General features: G+C 42.8%; 1 protein-coding gene across 5 annotated transcripts in view; it reads left to right on the top strand.

Moving 5' to 3' along the window:
• The first annotated feature begins 12,911 nt into the window (after positions 1-12,911).
• The window catches only part of CLASRP (CLK4 associating serine/arginine rich protein), a 30,187-nt gene continuing 24,973 nt past the window's right edge, over positions 12,912-18,125 (top strand). For 4 of the 5 annotated variants that reach the window (XR_012802668.1, XM_075608745.1, XM_075608747.1 and 1 more), the window contains exons 1-5: positions 12,912-13,068; positions 16,052-16,179; positions 16,854-16,951; positions 17,104-17,205; positions 17,868-17,947. Coding sequence is in view for 4 of the 5 variants with exons in the window: in XM_075608745.1 (XP_075464860.1) it covers positions 16,063-16,179; positions 16,854-16,951; positions 17,104-17,205; positions 17,868-17,947 (397 nt within the window). In the remaining variant the exon portion in view is untranslated. The remainder of the gene's footprint in view (positions 13,069-16,051; positions 16,180-16,853; positions 16,952-17,103; positions 17,206-17,867; positions 17,948-18,125) is intronic. The other variant, XM_075608746.1, reaches the window with a different exon arrangement.

The following is an 18,125-nucleotide window of genomic DNA, read 5'->3' on the forward strand; positions in this document are numbered from 1 at the left end:
ATGTACTGGGTCATCACTGGAGGGACTGGATACTCCCGGCAAAGCAGAGGACACAAGGATAATGTACAGTGGTTGACAAATCTCCCAAAAATTTACTCGCCACTTAGCCCTGCTTTTTAAAAAAATAAATTGAATAAATTCCTTGTAAGAACATTTGTTTTTGACATAACAGTTTATTTATTGTATTACATTTATACTTTACTACAATTAGTCCTTGTTACATAATTACACGTGTGTGTGTGTGTGTGTGTGTGTATATATATATATATATATATATATATATATATATATATATATATATCTCGGATCTAGAAATAAAAGCCAGGTGTGAATGACTAGTTTCCTGAACCCCTTAACCAGTGCTTGGACGCCCCCGCTTCACAATATCTAAAGCAGCAATCCCGCCTGGGATCTTACCTGATCCACAGTCCCTCAATGTCCAGGTACCTCATTCCCGCAATGTTATACATTGGAAGGGATGTGTTCCCTACCTGTCTTCTGGGTGAGGGGGGATTCCGATGTCTCCCGTGTGAAGCTCGAGAGTTAGATCTGGAAGAAAGGGGTATAAGTTATGTCGGTGTAGTATAGGGCAGTTAAGATATCCAGAGTAAATAAGATATCTAGAGTGTGGGTGAGAGAGAGTGTGTGTGTGTGGGTGCGACAAAGAGGAGAGAGTGTGGGTGATAGAGGGTGGCAGAGACAGAGTGGGTGGGTGTATTCACTCACAGACACACACTCTCAGACACACATACAGGAGACCAGGGATGTCCCACATGAGACAGGTACTGAGGGTTTGATCTCCCCGGGGGCCCCGCTGTAATTACCTGCCCGGGGCTCTCTCTCTCCTGGTCCTCCTCGGCAGCAGCACTTCCACCTATGTCGCCATAATGTTACGCAACCCCCCGCCCCTACTGGTCAATACAGATCAAGTTTTAAACTATATACCATTCCTTCTCATTCCCATTGATGTTCATATCATAAGGTAAGTATTAACACAAATGTGAGTCTATTCAATTATGTAATTATGGGGTATATATAATGACTACATAATCTCATAAAGACCTATGTATATAGTTCATAATAAAATAAATAAGTGCTGTGCAGGCGTGAAACATTTCCTGCAGGCCAGAGATGAAAATTCAAAATTGCATAATGAATTTGTTTTAAAGCTTTTGGACTACACTTTAAGTAACAATTTCTTTCTATTTAACCACACCATATACCAACAAATACAAGGTACCGCCATGGGGACCACCTGTGCTCCCACCTACGCCAATCTTTATCTGGGCTGGTGGGAGGAAACGGTGGTCTTCATGTAGGACAAAGAAAGATTCACTATACATGTGGTTAAGTGGTTGAGATATATCGATGACGTGCTACTGATCTGGGAGGGCACAAGACATTTATATACCATCTCAGACCCCCAGACTGAACCCAGAAAGTCTCGATACCCATGGAGGTTCCTGTGACCGGGGTTACTACTTTGCTGTATAACTGAGGAAGTGGAGTTACTTTATATGCAGTCAGGTCTATGTTACCATATAAATCTCGTGTAGCCATTTATACGAAATATATAGTGTACTATAGACCCTAAGGAGGAGAGTATATGTTATATCAACATTATAGTACACAGAATGGCTACATACAAGTAACAGAAGATTTGACCTTAGACAGCATATTATTTGTTCAGATGCAGTTTCTTGGATTGTATATAAAGAGATAGTATAAGGGTGTAGGTGCAAGACTGTGTACCGATATATACCCCTTATACAAAGTTATATCTACCTTTATTTGAGCTGTCGACATAGAGACAACATTTTCACCTTAGACACACATATTTATGTGGAAAAAGTCTATTTAATATTGGTTGAAAATTCATGTCTATATACTCCAACATGGATTTTAAACAATATACACTGTAAATAAAAGCACAGAGTCACTTATACTGTATTTTGATGTAATAAAATGTTATTGTTTTCATTTTAAATTCTGGGTTTCTGATCTAGCACCAATCATAAGCCAAAGCATATCAATAGTAATATGCTAGAACAATAGATCTAACAGATACTCTTACATAGTAACATAGAGTGCAATTAGTGGAGGATTCTTTCGGATCTTCTTTTTTGATCTGACCCTGTATAATTATTGAACCAGTAATTTCTAAAACTGTGCTGCACTATTTGCCATCTTCTCTTCCTATAAATATGTGGTACCCCGCTCCCTCACTACATCCATCCACTTCAAGCAGTAATTGCCTTCAAAGGATTCTCGACAGTATTACAAATGAACATTTTATTTATGATTGTGTTAATTTGTCCAATTACATTTGAGCCACTGAAATAAGGGGACTGTGTATGAAAATAGTTGCAATTCCTAAACGTTTCATACGATATTTTTGTTCAACCCCTTGAATTAAAGCTGAAAGTCTGCACTTCTACTGCATCTCGGTTGTTTCATTTCAAATCCATTGTGGTGGTGTACAGAATCAAAATTATGAAAATTGTGTCAGTGTCAAATTATCTCCGGACCTAACTACATCAACTGAAAAAAAGTATCTATAGTACTCAGGGCTCTGAAGACTGACTATGACCTCACTATCTGACCCATTGTGACCCTATAGAGTCACAAACTGAGAAGGAGTCTGAGTGGAAGTGCTGCATACAGACCAAACATACAATCAAACAGTGGTTAGAGAAAGTGAAAAAGCAGCACAGTAAGTCAAAGTCTGATAGAATATAAATTGATTCGGTCACCAAATTTGTTTTGGGTAGAACAGTATCCAACAGATGACAAAAATAGTTAAAATCGTGTCCATACTATAGCCAATAGAGACTGATATAAATGTATCATGCGCAAGATACTAAAGCCCAGGAGGGGCACAGAATATTCCCAGCTAAGAGCAAAAAGCAAGGATAAGGAGAATATACTTATCCCTCCAAGTATATGTAGTCTCTTTTCACTACCCTGACGAAGCGTCTTTCCGGTGACGTCATCAGGAAGTGCGGGAGCGTGGAGATCGAGTGATTTGAGACTGAGGAAACCAGGTCGTATGCTAGTATTAACTAGATGACACAAGCTGACAGAAGCTGAATACATTAGCAAAACAATAAGACACTATTGGTATAATGTGTACAATGCCTTCTTTGACTGAACATCGTTCATTGGATAAATAGTCAATAGCGATGTCATAGGATTGCGAGTAACTCGCGTTTATCCAGGGGGATATAGAGACATTGAAGGATTTTAGTATACTAGTGGTAAGCTGAACTTTTAGGCTGTGTATAACACTAAAACGGACAAAAAATATTCTTTATGCTTCTATGGCGACAGAATAGCATTGATCACCCTCATATATATGGCAAAGTGACGTCACTACAGTGTGAAATATTCATGTGTAGGAACTATTATGATGGATGGATCAGCTACTAGTATACTTTGATGTAACAATTAACTAAGGTACATCCTCTACCCCCCCCACCTATACCAATTCTGGGATTATATCCCACGCGTCTTTATTATTATTATTAGAAGTCTCCCACTGTTTTGGTGATTACACTAATACTCCTTCCCCGCAACCCGCTAATTATCCCGTTTTTAGCCAACTAGTGGTTATTTTATTAATTGTTCATTTGTTACATATATGTTCAATAAATATGGTTTTATAAATGTTATGTATGGCTATGGGGGCAACTCCAAGGATTGAATCCTAGCCGAGCATCTGTAAAATAGTGAGTGCAAATAGGATTCTTTTAGGCCACATCTGTGACCTTTCCCCGGACTCCAATATTACCTATTCCCGTATGCACCCTATTTTTCACACACCTTTGCATTTACACATAGTTGGAGAGCGGCAGCCATCTCTTCTATTTGGTCTCTTTTCACTGCCAATATAATTTGTGTGTGTGTGTGTGTGTGTGTGTGTGTGTGTGTGTGTGTGTGTGTGTGTGTGTGTGTGTGTGTGTGTGTGTGTGTGTGTGTGTGTGTGTGTGTGTGTGTGTGTGTGTGTGTGTGCTAATGTGAATGTTATGTAATATTTGTGAAAAGTGTATTTGTAAAACAACAACAGTAGAAAGCACATGTATATGAGGGTAAGTGTATGTTAGTTGTTACGGTTGTTAGTTGTGAAAATGTTAGTGTTGGAAAGTGTTGGTGAAAGATGGTTATGTGAATTTTTGATAGTAGTAATGGTGAAGTGTGTGTTGTTGAAATTAATGTCAAGAAAAGATGAGTGCAGTGAATTCAGTGTGTTTGTGGTTTGTTGAGTGTGTGTTTGTGCGTGTGTGTGCGTGGCTGATGGCATGTGTGCGTGCTGGTTGTGGTAGAAGGGGAGTGTTGGCATGCACGTGGTATTTAGCATTATATTAAGTGTAGTGTGTGTGACCACGGTGAAGGTTGGTTGTGTGTGTGGATGAGGTAGTGTTGTGTTGGTGAGTGGTGTGTGGGTGTTGTGTGTGTGTGGGTGAGATGAGTGTTAGTGCAATAAATGACACAGACGGCTCAATTTTAATTGTGTTCCAAATATATTTTATTTAAAGAAGAGGTGAGTATTGGTGGGAGGTGTGTTTCCAGCGGAGGGGGTGTGTTGGTGTAGACGTACGTTGAAAAATTTTTTTGTTTCAATTTTTTTTATTGTTTTAGAGAGACATAACAAATAATAAGTCTTGGAATACATGTGATGTTTTAACAGTGTCACTTGTCCATACAACAAAGGGCATTAACAGTTCGTCATCATTACTGAAATAAAATAGTTGCTATAACACTGTTTTTGAATAAGTGTGGTCTGTCTTCCTATTTCCGGTTGTGTTAGGGAAGCAGCCGCTTCCGTAGGCGTCTCTCATGGGCTTAACAAAGGAAAGAGAAGAACGTAGAAAAGAAGAAAAAGAAGGGTGGGAGGGGTGGAAGGGGGGGGGGTAGGACGAGCCCATTTGTCTGGTCTTTCTGTATTTATTTCTATGGGGTCCCTAGTTTCCTGGCCATATTTCCCAAATTTTGTGAAATTTGTCAGTTTTCTGGTTCAACTGTGCTGTGAGGAGCTCCATCATCTTTATTTCCCTTAGTCTCCGTAGGACCGTCTGCCTAGAAGGCGCATTCACCTTTTTCCAGGCAGCCGCAATAACACAGCGGGCAGCTGTCATTACATGAGTGATCATCTTACTTTCTGCCGTTCCTAATTCATCTATTGGTTTGGCCAGCACCATGGTCAGCGGTTTCACCTCAACCTCCACCCCTAAGTACTCTCTGATCAATGTTTGTATCATGACCCAGAATACCTGAATTTTTGGGCAACTCCACCAAATATGAACCATATCTCCTTTTTGCCCGCATCCCCTCCAGCACAAATCCGGGGACCCGGGGAAGATCTTAGCCAGCCTGCTCGGGGTTAGGTACCAATGAAATAGAATTTTATAAATATTCTCTTTGATAGTGGTACAGATTGACGTTTTTGCAGCTACCTCCCAAAGGTAAAATCCATCTCTAAATCCTCTGCTGTGTGTATTATATAGTATATGCAAGTGATCCAATGCTAGGTAAAATCCATATTTGAATGCTGTTTTCTGTCTACCCCTAATCAAATTAAGTGTTGCCACCTAGGCAGGGAACACCCTGTGTAGAAAACCATTTGTTTGAATGTGCCTCAGATGTGCTAATTAAACAGACAGAACAACATTGTCAGGTGACTTTTTAGGCCTATATAAACCCAGTCAGAACAGCTAGTCTGCTTGCAGCCCATATCCAAGTAGCCCATTATAAGTGGCATGACTATTGAACAACTGAAGTTTAAAAGGAAGTTCAAAAGAAGTGGACACCCCATCTGGCCCTGATTCCTGCATTTGAACTACGCTGGAAAGGAGGATATCATCAAGACCAGACTGCATCATTACTGCTGTGATGCTGCCTTTACCATTTATATTTGCTGTGACTTCACTTCTTCTCAAATTATGCACTTCTTTTTACCAGCCTCAGTATGTCTCAAACTCTATTCATATATCTCCATCTCTCCTTTCTTCACCACTTCTCAGTTCACATGAACTCCTTTCTTACCTGCGTCCTCTCACACCATACAGCTATATCCCCTGCACTAAAAAACACCCCTACAAATCATCCTCACAAATCCTCTTTCTATCCATGCTTCTCCTCCTTGCTTCTGGGGATATCTCTCCCAATCCTGGTCCCTGTCTTATTTCAACTTGCTCTCGTCCTCGCCTCCCACATGCAACTTCTACTCCTTCTGGTGTCAACCCCTCCAACCTCATACCCATCCCCTGCCACCCTCCCTCCTCTCTCCCTTTCTCCTGTGCCCTTTGGAATGCTCGCTCCCTCTCTAACAAGTTCCTCTCTGTGCATGACTTCTTTCTCTCTCACTCTCTGCTCCTATTTGCTATAACTGAGACCTGGCTCACTCAGTCTGACTCTGCTTTGGAAGCTGCCCTCTCCTATGGTGGCCTTTCCTTCTCCCACACTCCGCGCCCTGATGGCAGGGGTGGAGGCGTGGGGCTCCTGCTCTCCTCTGTCTGCCGTTACCGAACCCTTCCTATTCCCCCCTCTCTTGCTTTTCCCTCCTTTGAGGCTCACACTGTCCAGATCTTCTCTCCTCTCCCTGTTCATGTGGCGGTCATCTATCGCCCACCTACCTCTACTCATCCCCCTTCTGCCTTTCTCTCTCCCTTTGAATCCTGGCTCTCTTTCTTTCTCTCCTCAGACTCCCCTGTTCTTCTCCTTGGGGACTTCAATTGCCACATTGATGACCCCTCTCTCTCTTGGGCTTCCCGCTTTCTTTCTCTTACCTCTTCTTTTGGCCTTCAACAGTGGACTGCAGCCAGCACCCACAAGGATGGCCACTACTTAGACCTGGTTTTCACTAAAAACTTCTCTCTCTCTGATTTCTCCATTTCCCCTTTTCCTCTCTCTGACCATCATCTCATCTCATTCTCTTTATCTCGCTTCTCCCCTTCTCCACCTCCATCTACCCCCCGGTTCTGCAGAAACCTGCGCTCTATTCACTTACCTGACTTTGAGTCCACTTTAAACTCCTCCCTCTCCTCTCTCAGCTCTGCTACAGACCCTGACAACCTTGTCAGAAAGTACAACTCTGTCTTGTCCTCGTCTCTTGATCTACATGCCCCGCTTTCTCTCTGCCGCCCTCGCCCTTCTAACCCTAGACCCTGGCTAAATTCCCACACGCGCATGCTGCATTCCTCCACTCGTTCCTCTGAACGCCTCTGGAGGAAGTCTCACACTCTCGCAGACTTCCTTCACTACAAATTTATGCTATCCTGTTTCAACTCTGCCCTCTCGCAAGCTAAACAAGCCTACTTTTCTGCACTAATCAACATGCATAAGTCTAACCCACGCCGACTGTTCTCTGTCTTTGATACTCTACTCAAACCACCCTCAGCTGCCTCTCCTTCCTCCATCTCCGCTCAGGACTTTGCTGACTATTTTAAGGAAAAGGTGGAATCCATACGGCAGAACATCCCCTCTGTTTCTTCCCCCCATCCTACACCTCTTCCTAACTCTCCTCCTGCCTTCCTTGAGTCTTTTTCCACTGTCTCAGAGGAGGATGTGTCGCTGTTGATCTCCTCTTCTCCCTCTACCACTTGCCCTCTTGACCCCATTCCCTCCCATCTCCTAAAACCTCTAGCTCCTACTATAATCCCTACGCTTACACACATTTTTAACTCCTCCCTCTGCTCTGGAACCTTTCCATCCTCCTTCAAACATGCAACAGTCATACCATTACTCAAAAACAGCAAGCTTGACCCTACCTGTCTTTCTAACTATCGACCTGTCTCCCTCCTGCCTTTTGCCTCTAAACTACTTGAACGTCTTGTATTCTCTCGCTTGCTCCATTTTCTCAACACCTATTCTCTCCTAGACCCTCTACAATCTGGCTTCCGCACTGCTCACTCCACCGAAACAGCCCTCACCAAAATAACTGACGACCTCCATGCTGCCAAAGACAGAGGTCATTACACTCTGCTCATATTACTCGACCTCTCTGCAGCATTTGACACCGTGGACCACCCTCTTCTCCTCCACATTCTCCATACTCTAGGTATTCGGAACAAAGCTCTATCCTGGATCTCATCCTACCTCTCCCATCGTACTTTTAGTGTCTCTTCTGCTAACACCTCCTCCTCCTCTATTGATCTCTCTGTGGGGGTACCCCAGGGCTCTGTCCTGGGACCTCTTCTATTTTCTCTGTACACACTCTCTCTAGGTGACCTAATAACATCTTTTGGGTTTAATTATCACCTCTATGCCGACGACACACAAATATACTTTTCAACACCTGACCTTACACCTGCTGTACAAACCAAAGTTTCTGAATGTCTCTCTGCTATATCATCCTGGATGGCCCTCCGACGCCTTAAACTCAACATGGCTAAAACAGAGCTCCTCATACTTCCTCCCAAACCTGGCCCTACTACCTCCTTCCACATTACTGTTGGAACTACAATCATTCACCCAGTAGCCCAAGCACGCTGCCTAGGGGTCACACTCGACTCCTCTCTCACATTCGCCCCTCACATTCAAAACATTTCTAAAACTTGTCGCTTTTTCCTCCGCAATATAACTAAGATACGCCCTTTCCTCTGTTGTTCGACTGCTAAAACTCTGACTCAGGCCCTCATTCTCTCCCGTCTTGATTACTGTAACCTCCTGCTGTCTGGCCTTCCTGCCTCTCACCTGTCTCCCCTACAATCTATCCTAAATGCTGCTGCCAGAATCACTCTACTCTTTCCTAGATCTGTCTCAGCATCTCCCCTCATGAAATCCCTCTCCTGGCTTCCGATCAAATCCCGCATCTCACACTCCATTCTTCTCCTCACTTTTAAAGCTTTACACTCTTCTGCTCCTCCTTACATCTCAGCCCTAATTTCTCGCTATGCACCATCCCGACTCTTGCGTTCTGCTCAAGGATGTCTACTTTCTACCCCCTTTGTATCTAAAGCCCTCTCCCGCCTTAAACCTTTTTCACTGACTGCCCCACACCTCTGGAATGCCCTTCCCCTCAGTACCCGACTAGCACCCTCTCTATCCACCTTTAAGACCCACCTTAAGACACACTTGCTTAAAGAAGCATATGAATAGCACTGTGGATATTCTGAACACATGATACATAAAGCTTGGCCCCCTGCAGACGCACTTACCAGAACTCCCTCCTACTGTCTCTGTACGTTCTCCCTACCTACCAATTAGAATGTAAGCTCCTCAGGGCAGGGACTCCTCTTCCGAAATGTTACTTTTATGTCTAAAGCACTTATTCCCATGATCTGTTATTTATATTATCTGTTATTTATTTGATTACCACATGTATTACTACTGTGAAGCGCTATGTACACTAATGGCGCTATATAAATAAAGACATACAATACAATACAATACAATGTCCTCCCAGTCTTCTCTATCGATCTCTGTATTCAAATTTTCTGCCCATTTGATCATATAGCTATGTTGGGAACAACCCGCTGATCGCGCCAGGCCCAGATATATCTCCGAAATCAGCCCTTTACAGTAGTATCCTTTCCTACACAGTCTTTCAAAATTTGTTAAATCTTTGAATGCCGAATCTTTGGAGACTGATTGCAGGTAGTGCCTGATTTGGAGGTAACCAAACACTGGTATATTTATGATTTGGTGTTTCTTCTCCAGCGCCTGGAGTGGTAGAATTATACCGTTATCTACAAAGTCGTCAGCTACCATCAGCTTTAACGTCTTAAATTTATTGAGTCTCTGTGGGAGCCAGCCTGGGGGGAATTCAGGGTTATGGAATATAGGGGTTAGTAGTGTTGGACTGGCTGTTAGACCATATTTATCTTTATTTCTAGACCATATCCGCCATGTACATTTCATTGCTCCCAGTTTTAATGTTTCCAAGAAGGTCTCTCCTCCCCTCTCGGTCCACATAGCGGCCGGGAGAGAGAGAGGTCTTGTATAGGTAGACTCAAGTCCCACCCAGCAACTGGTGGCTGGATCATTGTTCCACATTATTGCTTGTTTGAGTTGGGCCGCCAAATAGTATTTAATGATATCCGGGACTGCCAAGCCTCCGCAATCTTTTGGGGCTAGCATAATAGATCTAGCTACCCTGGGTCTTTTATTTTGCCAGATAAATTGGAAAATTCTGTTTTGTATGTTTTTAAGCTCCGGCATTGGAATATCTATAGGAAGAGTCTGGAAATAATACAGGAGCCTTGGTAGGATATTCATTTTGATCGTGGCTATTCTTCCTAACCAAGATATCTGGTATTCGTTCCAGTTCTGGAGGTCCTTTTTTAGCCTCTCAAATAAGGGTGGATAGTTATGTTTGTATAGCGTATTATACTCCCTTGTTATTTGGATTCCTAAGTATTTGATCTTTGTGGAGTTCCACCTATATTTAAAATTTGCTTGTAGTAATTTAACTTCAGAATCCGATAGGGTTAGGTTCAATGCTTCCGACTTATCCATGTTGATTTTATATCCCGATATTTTGCTAAATTTATCTAGTTGTGAATGTAAGTTCGGGAGTGGGGGGACGACGGGGGGGCGGGACAGACGGGACGGGGGGGGACGACGACGACGACGGATGATGTGTCCCCCTTCTGGCCGATCACGGTGGCTGCCTCCCTGCACCTCACAGACCTCAGCTGCGGCCACGTGCGGTGTCCGTTGGTGATGTGAGTATCACACAGCGCTGTTGCCGGGGTGTGTGGGGTTTTGGGGGGGTGTGGGGTTTTTTGGGGGTGTGGGATCAGACAGCGCTGCTGCCTCGGGGGGGGGGGGGTGTGCGGTGTCCGTTGGAGAGGTAAGGATGAGACAGTGAGGTGAAGGGGAGGTGTGTTGGCAGTGTAGGCCGTGATCGCCGGAGGAGCTGCGGCCACGTGCGGTGTCCGTTAGTGATGTGAGTATCACATAGCGCTGTTGCCTCGGGGGGGGGGGTTAATGTTGCCTGGGGGGGGGGGTGCGGTGTCCGTTGGAGAGGTGAGGATGAGACAGTGCGGTGAGGTGGAGGTGTGTTGGCAGTGTAGGCCGTAAGAGGCGGTGTGAGTGTGCGGTGTGTGTGGTGTTGTGTGAGGGTGTGGAATGTTGCAGTGCTGAAAGCAATAAGACTGTGTACCTGATTGTGCAGTTCTGTCGTGGTAGCAGGCGGTCAGGGTTTTCTGGGTTGAGAGCAGTGAGGGTTAGGTGCAAATCTCTCAGAGCAGTGAGGGTTAGGTGCTGGCAAGAGTTCCCAAAGCTCAGTGAGTGAGTGGTGGGAGAGTGTGTCAGTGGTGTAGGTCAGTGAGGGGTGGGAGAGTGTGGCAGTGGTGTTGGCTGCAGGCCAATGAGAGTTGTGCGGGGGCGGACCGCAGACCAATGAGAGGTGTGCGGGGGCGGGCATGGCCTGAGGCGGAGTGACAGGCCAAAGGTGCAATCAGATTGTCCGTAGGGACACAGGAAGATGCAGACAGGCATACAGTGCTTTCACTAATATATAATATAAGAAGATATATATATATATATATATATATATATATATATATATATATACACTTGTAGGGATAAGTATATGTGTGCCGTACGTGACAGCACGTATAAGTATTTCAGGTTGGGCATGGTGGCATCCGGGAGGCTTTCACGGACAAGACGCTTGCCTTGCGTCTACCCCCAGAGACTTCTTATTCTACATTATACTATATCTATATTATTCTGGCATGATTAAAGCTCTTCTAGGTAGGTCTAAAGACAGGCAGAAGAGTTACAGGGTTATTTCTGTCACTGCACTTTTTTTTGGCAATTATAACTTTGTTTTTTTCCTATTGTATGTTTTTTCCTAACCTTATTGGTATACAATTATTGTCTTATAAGTTTACTCACATTACACCTTCCACTGTCATTAACATTGACTCATTTTTAACTAATTCAATTGTTTTCTAGTGTTCAAAATTGTATTTTATTACTGGCCAAAGGTTTTATAGTGCAATCGTGTCTTTTACTTATGTACAGATACTGCATGCCTTACACAGGCAGGCTATATACCTGGGGGTGGCAACCTCCAGTCCCCAAAAGCCACAAACAGGCCAGGGATTTCCTTCCTTCAGCACGGGTGGCTGTCACTTGGACTAAACCACCTGTGAAGGGAAATCCCTAATACCTGTCCTGTTGGTGGCACTTAAGGCTACGGTGACGGCGACGTCAGGCTGCGGTCGGTCGCTGGAAAAATCAAATAGAGATAACTTCCAGCGATTGCGACCAAGCCGTCGCTGCGCGCTTACTATAAGCGCACGCAACGGTGGCAATGCATTTGTTTTGACATGACGTTGCGTTGCTGTCGTCGGCACTATAAGCGCAGCCTAAGGACTGGAGTTGCCCCCCCCCCCCGTGCTATATACACTTACTGTGCGTTATACAGGTACCGCATATGTACACGTACTGTATTACATATACAGGCATTGCATACTATATAGTTAATGTGCATTATATACAGGTACTGCATACTATATAGTTACAGTGTACTACATAGTGTGGGCTCTTCATGCTATATACAAGTGCTACACGTGTCACACTGTCACGTGGACACAACTCCACTAGACTTCCCACCCACTTTAAAACATGTTATAATCTGTCCCCTTCATATTGTTGGCCTTTCCTGCCGAGGTCGCCTGCCCCGGCACACCCGCAGAGGGGCAATGTCTCCCCCTGCAGGCCGTTCTCTAAACCTAACTTTATAACGCTATCACTTTTACACTTGTAACGGAGCAGTCATGGAGAACGTTGATTGGGCTGGATTACGTCACCAGGGTGCGGGTCTGTGGGGCGGGGCTAATGTAGCGGAGCGGCGTGACCCCGGGTATTGGAACCTTTACAAAGGTCGAGGGGGGGGGGTGAACGTGAGGTGAGCTTTTTGGCGTCACTGCGCACGGCGTATATTACTCGACAACGTAGGTGGTGCTGACGCGTTACGTCACCAGAAGGGTGTTGCGTTCTTGGGAAAGGGGTGTGTAGCTGGCGCGCAAAAAAAGCCGACACTCACTGCAGGCGACGTCCCTGGGTGGGCGGGGTTCCGGCGTGTCTGTTCCGGTCCGTGAGAGCAGGAAGCTGGTGAGAGGAGGGCGGGAGTAATATTACATAAATTTCTATAGCGTGTGTATATAGATATATATCTATATACATACTGTGTGTACATCTATATACAGTCTGTATGTATACTTGCAAACGTGTGTGTGTGTATATGTATGTGTATATATATCTATATAATACACTATATTATATATATATATCACTTGTGCGCACATTCACATGTCTGCAACCCTGCTTTTCACCATGATCACCTAGCATACAGTGCTTCCACTGCAGCAAGGGATTCTGGGAAATGACATGCAAATGAGCACACAGTGCCACCTTTTGCCTGAAAACCATTATTACATGGAACCCTTATAAGCTATGCTCGCTGTTCACACAGCTTTTAAGCACAGCATGGGAATCGGATGCAAAGCCAGAGAAACCACTCTTTGACATGTTTCATCTGATTCCCATGCTGTGCTTAAAAGATGTCAACAGTGAGCACTAGCTTATGAGGGTTCTATTTAACAATGGTTTTCAGGCAAAAGTGACACGGTGTGCTCATTTGCATGTTATTTTCCAGAATCCCTTGCAGTGGAAGCACTGTATGCTAGGTGAGAATGGTGAAAGGCAGAGTTGCAGACCTGTGTAAGACATGAACGCGCTCACAAGTGATCTTTTTATATATATGGTGGTGGTTTCTTGTTGCCTTTTACACGCACCATAACTTAAAAATATATATTTATTTGTGCACTCACTATATTTATTGAAGGTACAGTTATGTCTAAATAAATATAAGTAAAATAATATAAACATCACTTGTTCTCCATATGTTTTGTGTATTTAGAAAAATACCTGTCTTCAGACCTTGAAGCTTGTTTAGAATCTCCTGAAGCCCTGTCAGAGTTGTGACATAAGACGCATCATTGACTTTGATGTCATGCTGTGCAATGTCACTACAGCCCCATTTAATGATCTTTATTTTATATAAAATAAACAATTATTTTTCTTTTGCTTATCTGAGCTGCGGGGTCACATATAAAGTGACCCTCAGCCACTGATAATTGAATTCACAGCTAGTAATTTTGGGTGTCCCTTGAGATTGGGGGAACCGCGGACAAGCTCCTGGTTCAGGTGAGCAGGTCTTAAAAAAAACAAACTAAAAAATGAACATTGTATTTATTTAGTACAAACTGCTTTGTGGTGGCTTTGAGCGTGTACTTGAATGGAATGCATATGCATTTCAGGGCTGTCCCTTTTACATCTAGTGTTTAACTAGACCAAGGAAGATATGTTTGGTCTGACAATACTAACAAGCAAAAGTCTATTCCATTTTTTTTTTCTTTCTAAATTTGAGTAAGCATGACAAGTAAAATAAATAACGACCGTTAGGCGGAAATGCTTTAATGGTTATATACTGTTTGTGTATATATTTCTCTCGATACATAAATCTATACCCACTGTATATATGGTTTTGTGTTCGTTTTTTTTTGTTTTGCTCCGTCATCCCCGGTGATCTAAGAGCTACAACTCTTATATGGGTGATATACGGCGCACTGCTTACACACAGCATACTCATTAGAGTACTATCCCTCCACTATGAGGAGTATATAAACGAGGGAAATTCAGCTGCTATTTGCTCAGTGACGCCGATCTGTGAGTCCCTGTGATACAGAGGCTTGTGTGCACATAGCTAGATTAGCCTAGCATACCGCCGAATTACACCATACAGACCTATACCATAGGGTCTATAGGCAGTGTCACTTACATATGGGACCACCGTGATTGTACTGTATATATCCCTACTGCTATATACCCATATACCTCACCGTGTTTGCCGACCTACTCCGTCATCACTTTCTTTAGAGATTTTAGATTACTTTTAAATTAGATAAACAATTTTTGATAGATGTGTACCCATTAGTATTTAATAAATAATTTTTTGTTTTGTATTTTAAACCTCCTGGTACCCATATGGTTTAATATAAATATATATATATATATATATATACCTACACTCAGAGTTATATATTAGTTGAGTGCAAACCTATGGGATCTCCTTTTGTTGGTCACCTTTTGACCAATCCTATCCACTTGTTAACAATCCCATGCACCACTTTTTACCTTAGCATTTGATTATTAAGGTGAGCAGTGTTCATACAATCCTTATCCTGAATTATATATTAAAAAGTATACACAGATGTAGCAGACATGATTGCTCCCATTAATGCAACCCCTTGGTCACAACAAATGGTATTGCGTGCTCAACTTCCTTAACGCACGCGCACTTTCTCGTGCTATTTTGTGCACTGCTGACACATTAACTGGAGCAATAACGTCTGCTACTTCCATATATGCTGTGGCACGCCGGGAGGAGAGAGGCACTGCAGCTGGCAAAGGAAGCAACAATCGGATGCTAGAGAAGGAGATTTTATCTTTAGAGGCTTTATCAAGGCTTGAAGAAGCCACACGCTTGAGTGTGCAATTTATTGTTTGTATACACTATAAAAAAAATATTTTTTAATGCACGAGTAGGGTCTGCTTTCCGCTAATTTCTTAGAGAGATTTTCTCCATCCTTGAGGTCTCGTTGGGAACTGAATTGTCAGTTAAAGAAGGCTTTTTGTACATTTATATGGAGTGCCTGTACAGTTATTTTTATTGTACACACTGCTTTGTGGCTGTTTGTTGTATATGAGCACCAACATCAATTATTTTTACCTATAGGGTTGCCTTGTATCCCATGTGTGTGTATATGTGTACACATCTGCTGGTCTTTGTCTAGCTTGAAAATGTTTTTAGAGGGTTGTAGTGTTGCACCGTTATCTGATTCATTGTTTTATCTATTTATTTATTTATTTATTTAATTCTAGAGGCCTCTGTCCCACTGAGATTGTCATGTAGTGTGTCTATACACGTGTGTAATGGATTATATATACAGACACACGTTCACGTCGTTTCATAGATTTTTATCTCTCTTCCCCCTAACCTCCTTTCTCTCCCCACTCTACACATCTCTCCCAGTCAGGTATCGGATGAAGACCGGCTCAAGCATGTGGCATGAAGCTCGTAAACACGAGCGGAAACTTCGCGGGATGATGGTGGATTATAAGAAGAGGGCAGAGCGTCGGAGGGAATACTACGAGAAGATTGTGAGTGACCCTCCTTTTAAATAGGACATCAGATATGAATTTATAGGGTCCTCCTGTATATTGAATTGCAGAATTGATATCACAGGTTTCTTCTAGGGATGTGACCTCAATTACCGTATCATTGGGTCTAGACTTAAGATATGACATTCCTGTTTTGTTTTTTTTTAAGTCCAAAAACAAACAAATGGATAGAGGCGCTCGCTTTCCCCCCCCTCCCCCCCCCCCCCGGCAATGGAGGATTGGGAAAATCCCCAAAAGGCTCCTAAACTGATGGGCAACATTGGTCTCCACGGCATCTGTGGGCAATAGTCTTTCCAGTGAAATAAACATTTAGAGATTTAATTTTGCAGAGTTATAAAAATATACAGCTTTTCAAGGGTCAGGCGCTGGTGCTAGTACATGTATTTCTGCTAATTAAATTCTCTAAATCGGACCTTAGAGATATGGCATCTCAGATTTCTCCTGTAGAAGGGTCATCGTTATTTGACACTTATAAGGCCACTTCTGGTTATGTGACATGAGATATAGAACCCTGCCGTTGTTTGCCATGGATGTGGCCTCATGGATGTCTTGTACATTCGTTTCCTGAGGATATTCTGTCATTGGTCACTTGTTCTAATGAATCGTCAATCAGCATCCTGAACATACCACTAATTCCTTCTTTCATTTCACAGAAAAAGGATCCTGCTCAGTTCCTACAAGTTCATGGGAGATCCTGTAAGATCCACCTCGATTCTGCTGTAGCCCTGGCTGCCGAAAGCCCTGTTAACATGTGAGTGTACAAATCCCCCTATAAACATCACTATAATATAATGGTGTTCTGTCTATTAGATCAGTAATGAGGGGCCTTGATTACTGACTAAGATAATTGATGTCAGAATTGAGTGTTTTTTTTTTTTGGATAACGCTTTCTATTCCTTGTAGGATGCCATGGCAGGGGGATCCCAATAATATGATTGATCGTTTTGATGTCCGAGCTCACCTGGATTATATTCCGGAGTATAAACCACCTATACTGACGACTATGTAAGTGATACTATCAAAACCCTGTAACCTAAACCCTCTCCCTTAAATCCTAAAATAAGTTTGAGACTACAACTGAGCCATTGATTGAGCCACCTGTGCTGAAGCAGGGATATCCTTATTACCTGGCCTGTTGGTGGCTGTTGAGGACAGTTTTGGTAGCCCCGGTTTATATAGGGTTAATTGCATAAATTCCCCACTAACGAGAACACTATCGGATATTTTCTAGGGTTTATCCTCACGCTTGTATAATTTGAAGGTTTTCGGGATACATTTTAAAGTCCTATTAATATTTTAAACTATAAGACGAACAGCTGGCTGTGCTATTATATGGTCAATTTAAAAAAACAAATCCTATATAGCTCTCCGAATTTCTATATAAATGGGACCAATGATATTGTAAAAAATCAGTTTAATTGGTATTTTCTTTTCATTGAACCTAATTTTATTTTCCCTTAAATTGGTGTCACTAAAAACCTCCCTTTTAACCTAAACCACCTGGCTTTGATTTTAAGGGATTAGAGGGAATTCTTGCAGATTTATAAGATGATAATGGGGTAACGGAAGCCAAACTGTTATAGTATAATTGCCGATGCCAAAATATCTGAGTTAAATAATATTTTGTTGCAGGTTTATTAAATATGTCTGTTTGACTCCTTCCCCAGTTCATCAGAGCAGGAATCTGATGACCGGAAGTGTAATTACGAGCGTTATCGAGGTCTAGTTCAGAACGATTTTGCTGGAAGTGAGTCACCCTTTAAAAACGTACATTTTGTTTGTGTTGTATTTTGTTTGTTTTTTTTGTTTTTAAATATAATTCTGTTCCATATAAGGCAATAAAAAATAATGCGCAAGCCCATATACCAATAAGTGAATCACGTGCTGGTGATAAGGGAAATTGACTTGGACAAACCGTCCCATAA

The sequence above is a fragment of the Ascaphus truei genome, chromosome 7 (genome assembly GCF_040206685.1).
Source record: "Ascaphus truei isolate aAscTru1 chromosome 7, aAscTru1.hap1, whole genome shotgun sequence".
NCBI lineage: Eukaryota > Metazoa > Chordata > Amphibia > Anura > Ascaphidae > Ascaphus > Ascaphus truei.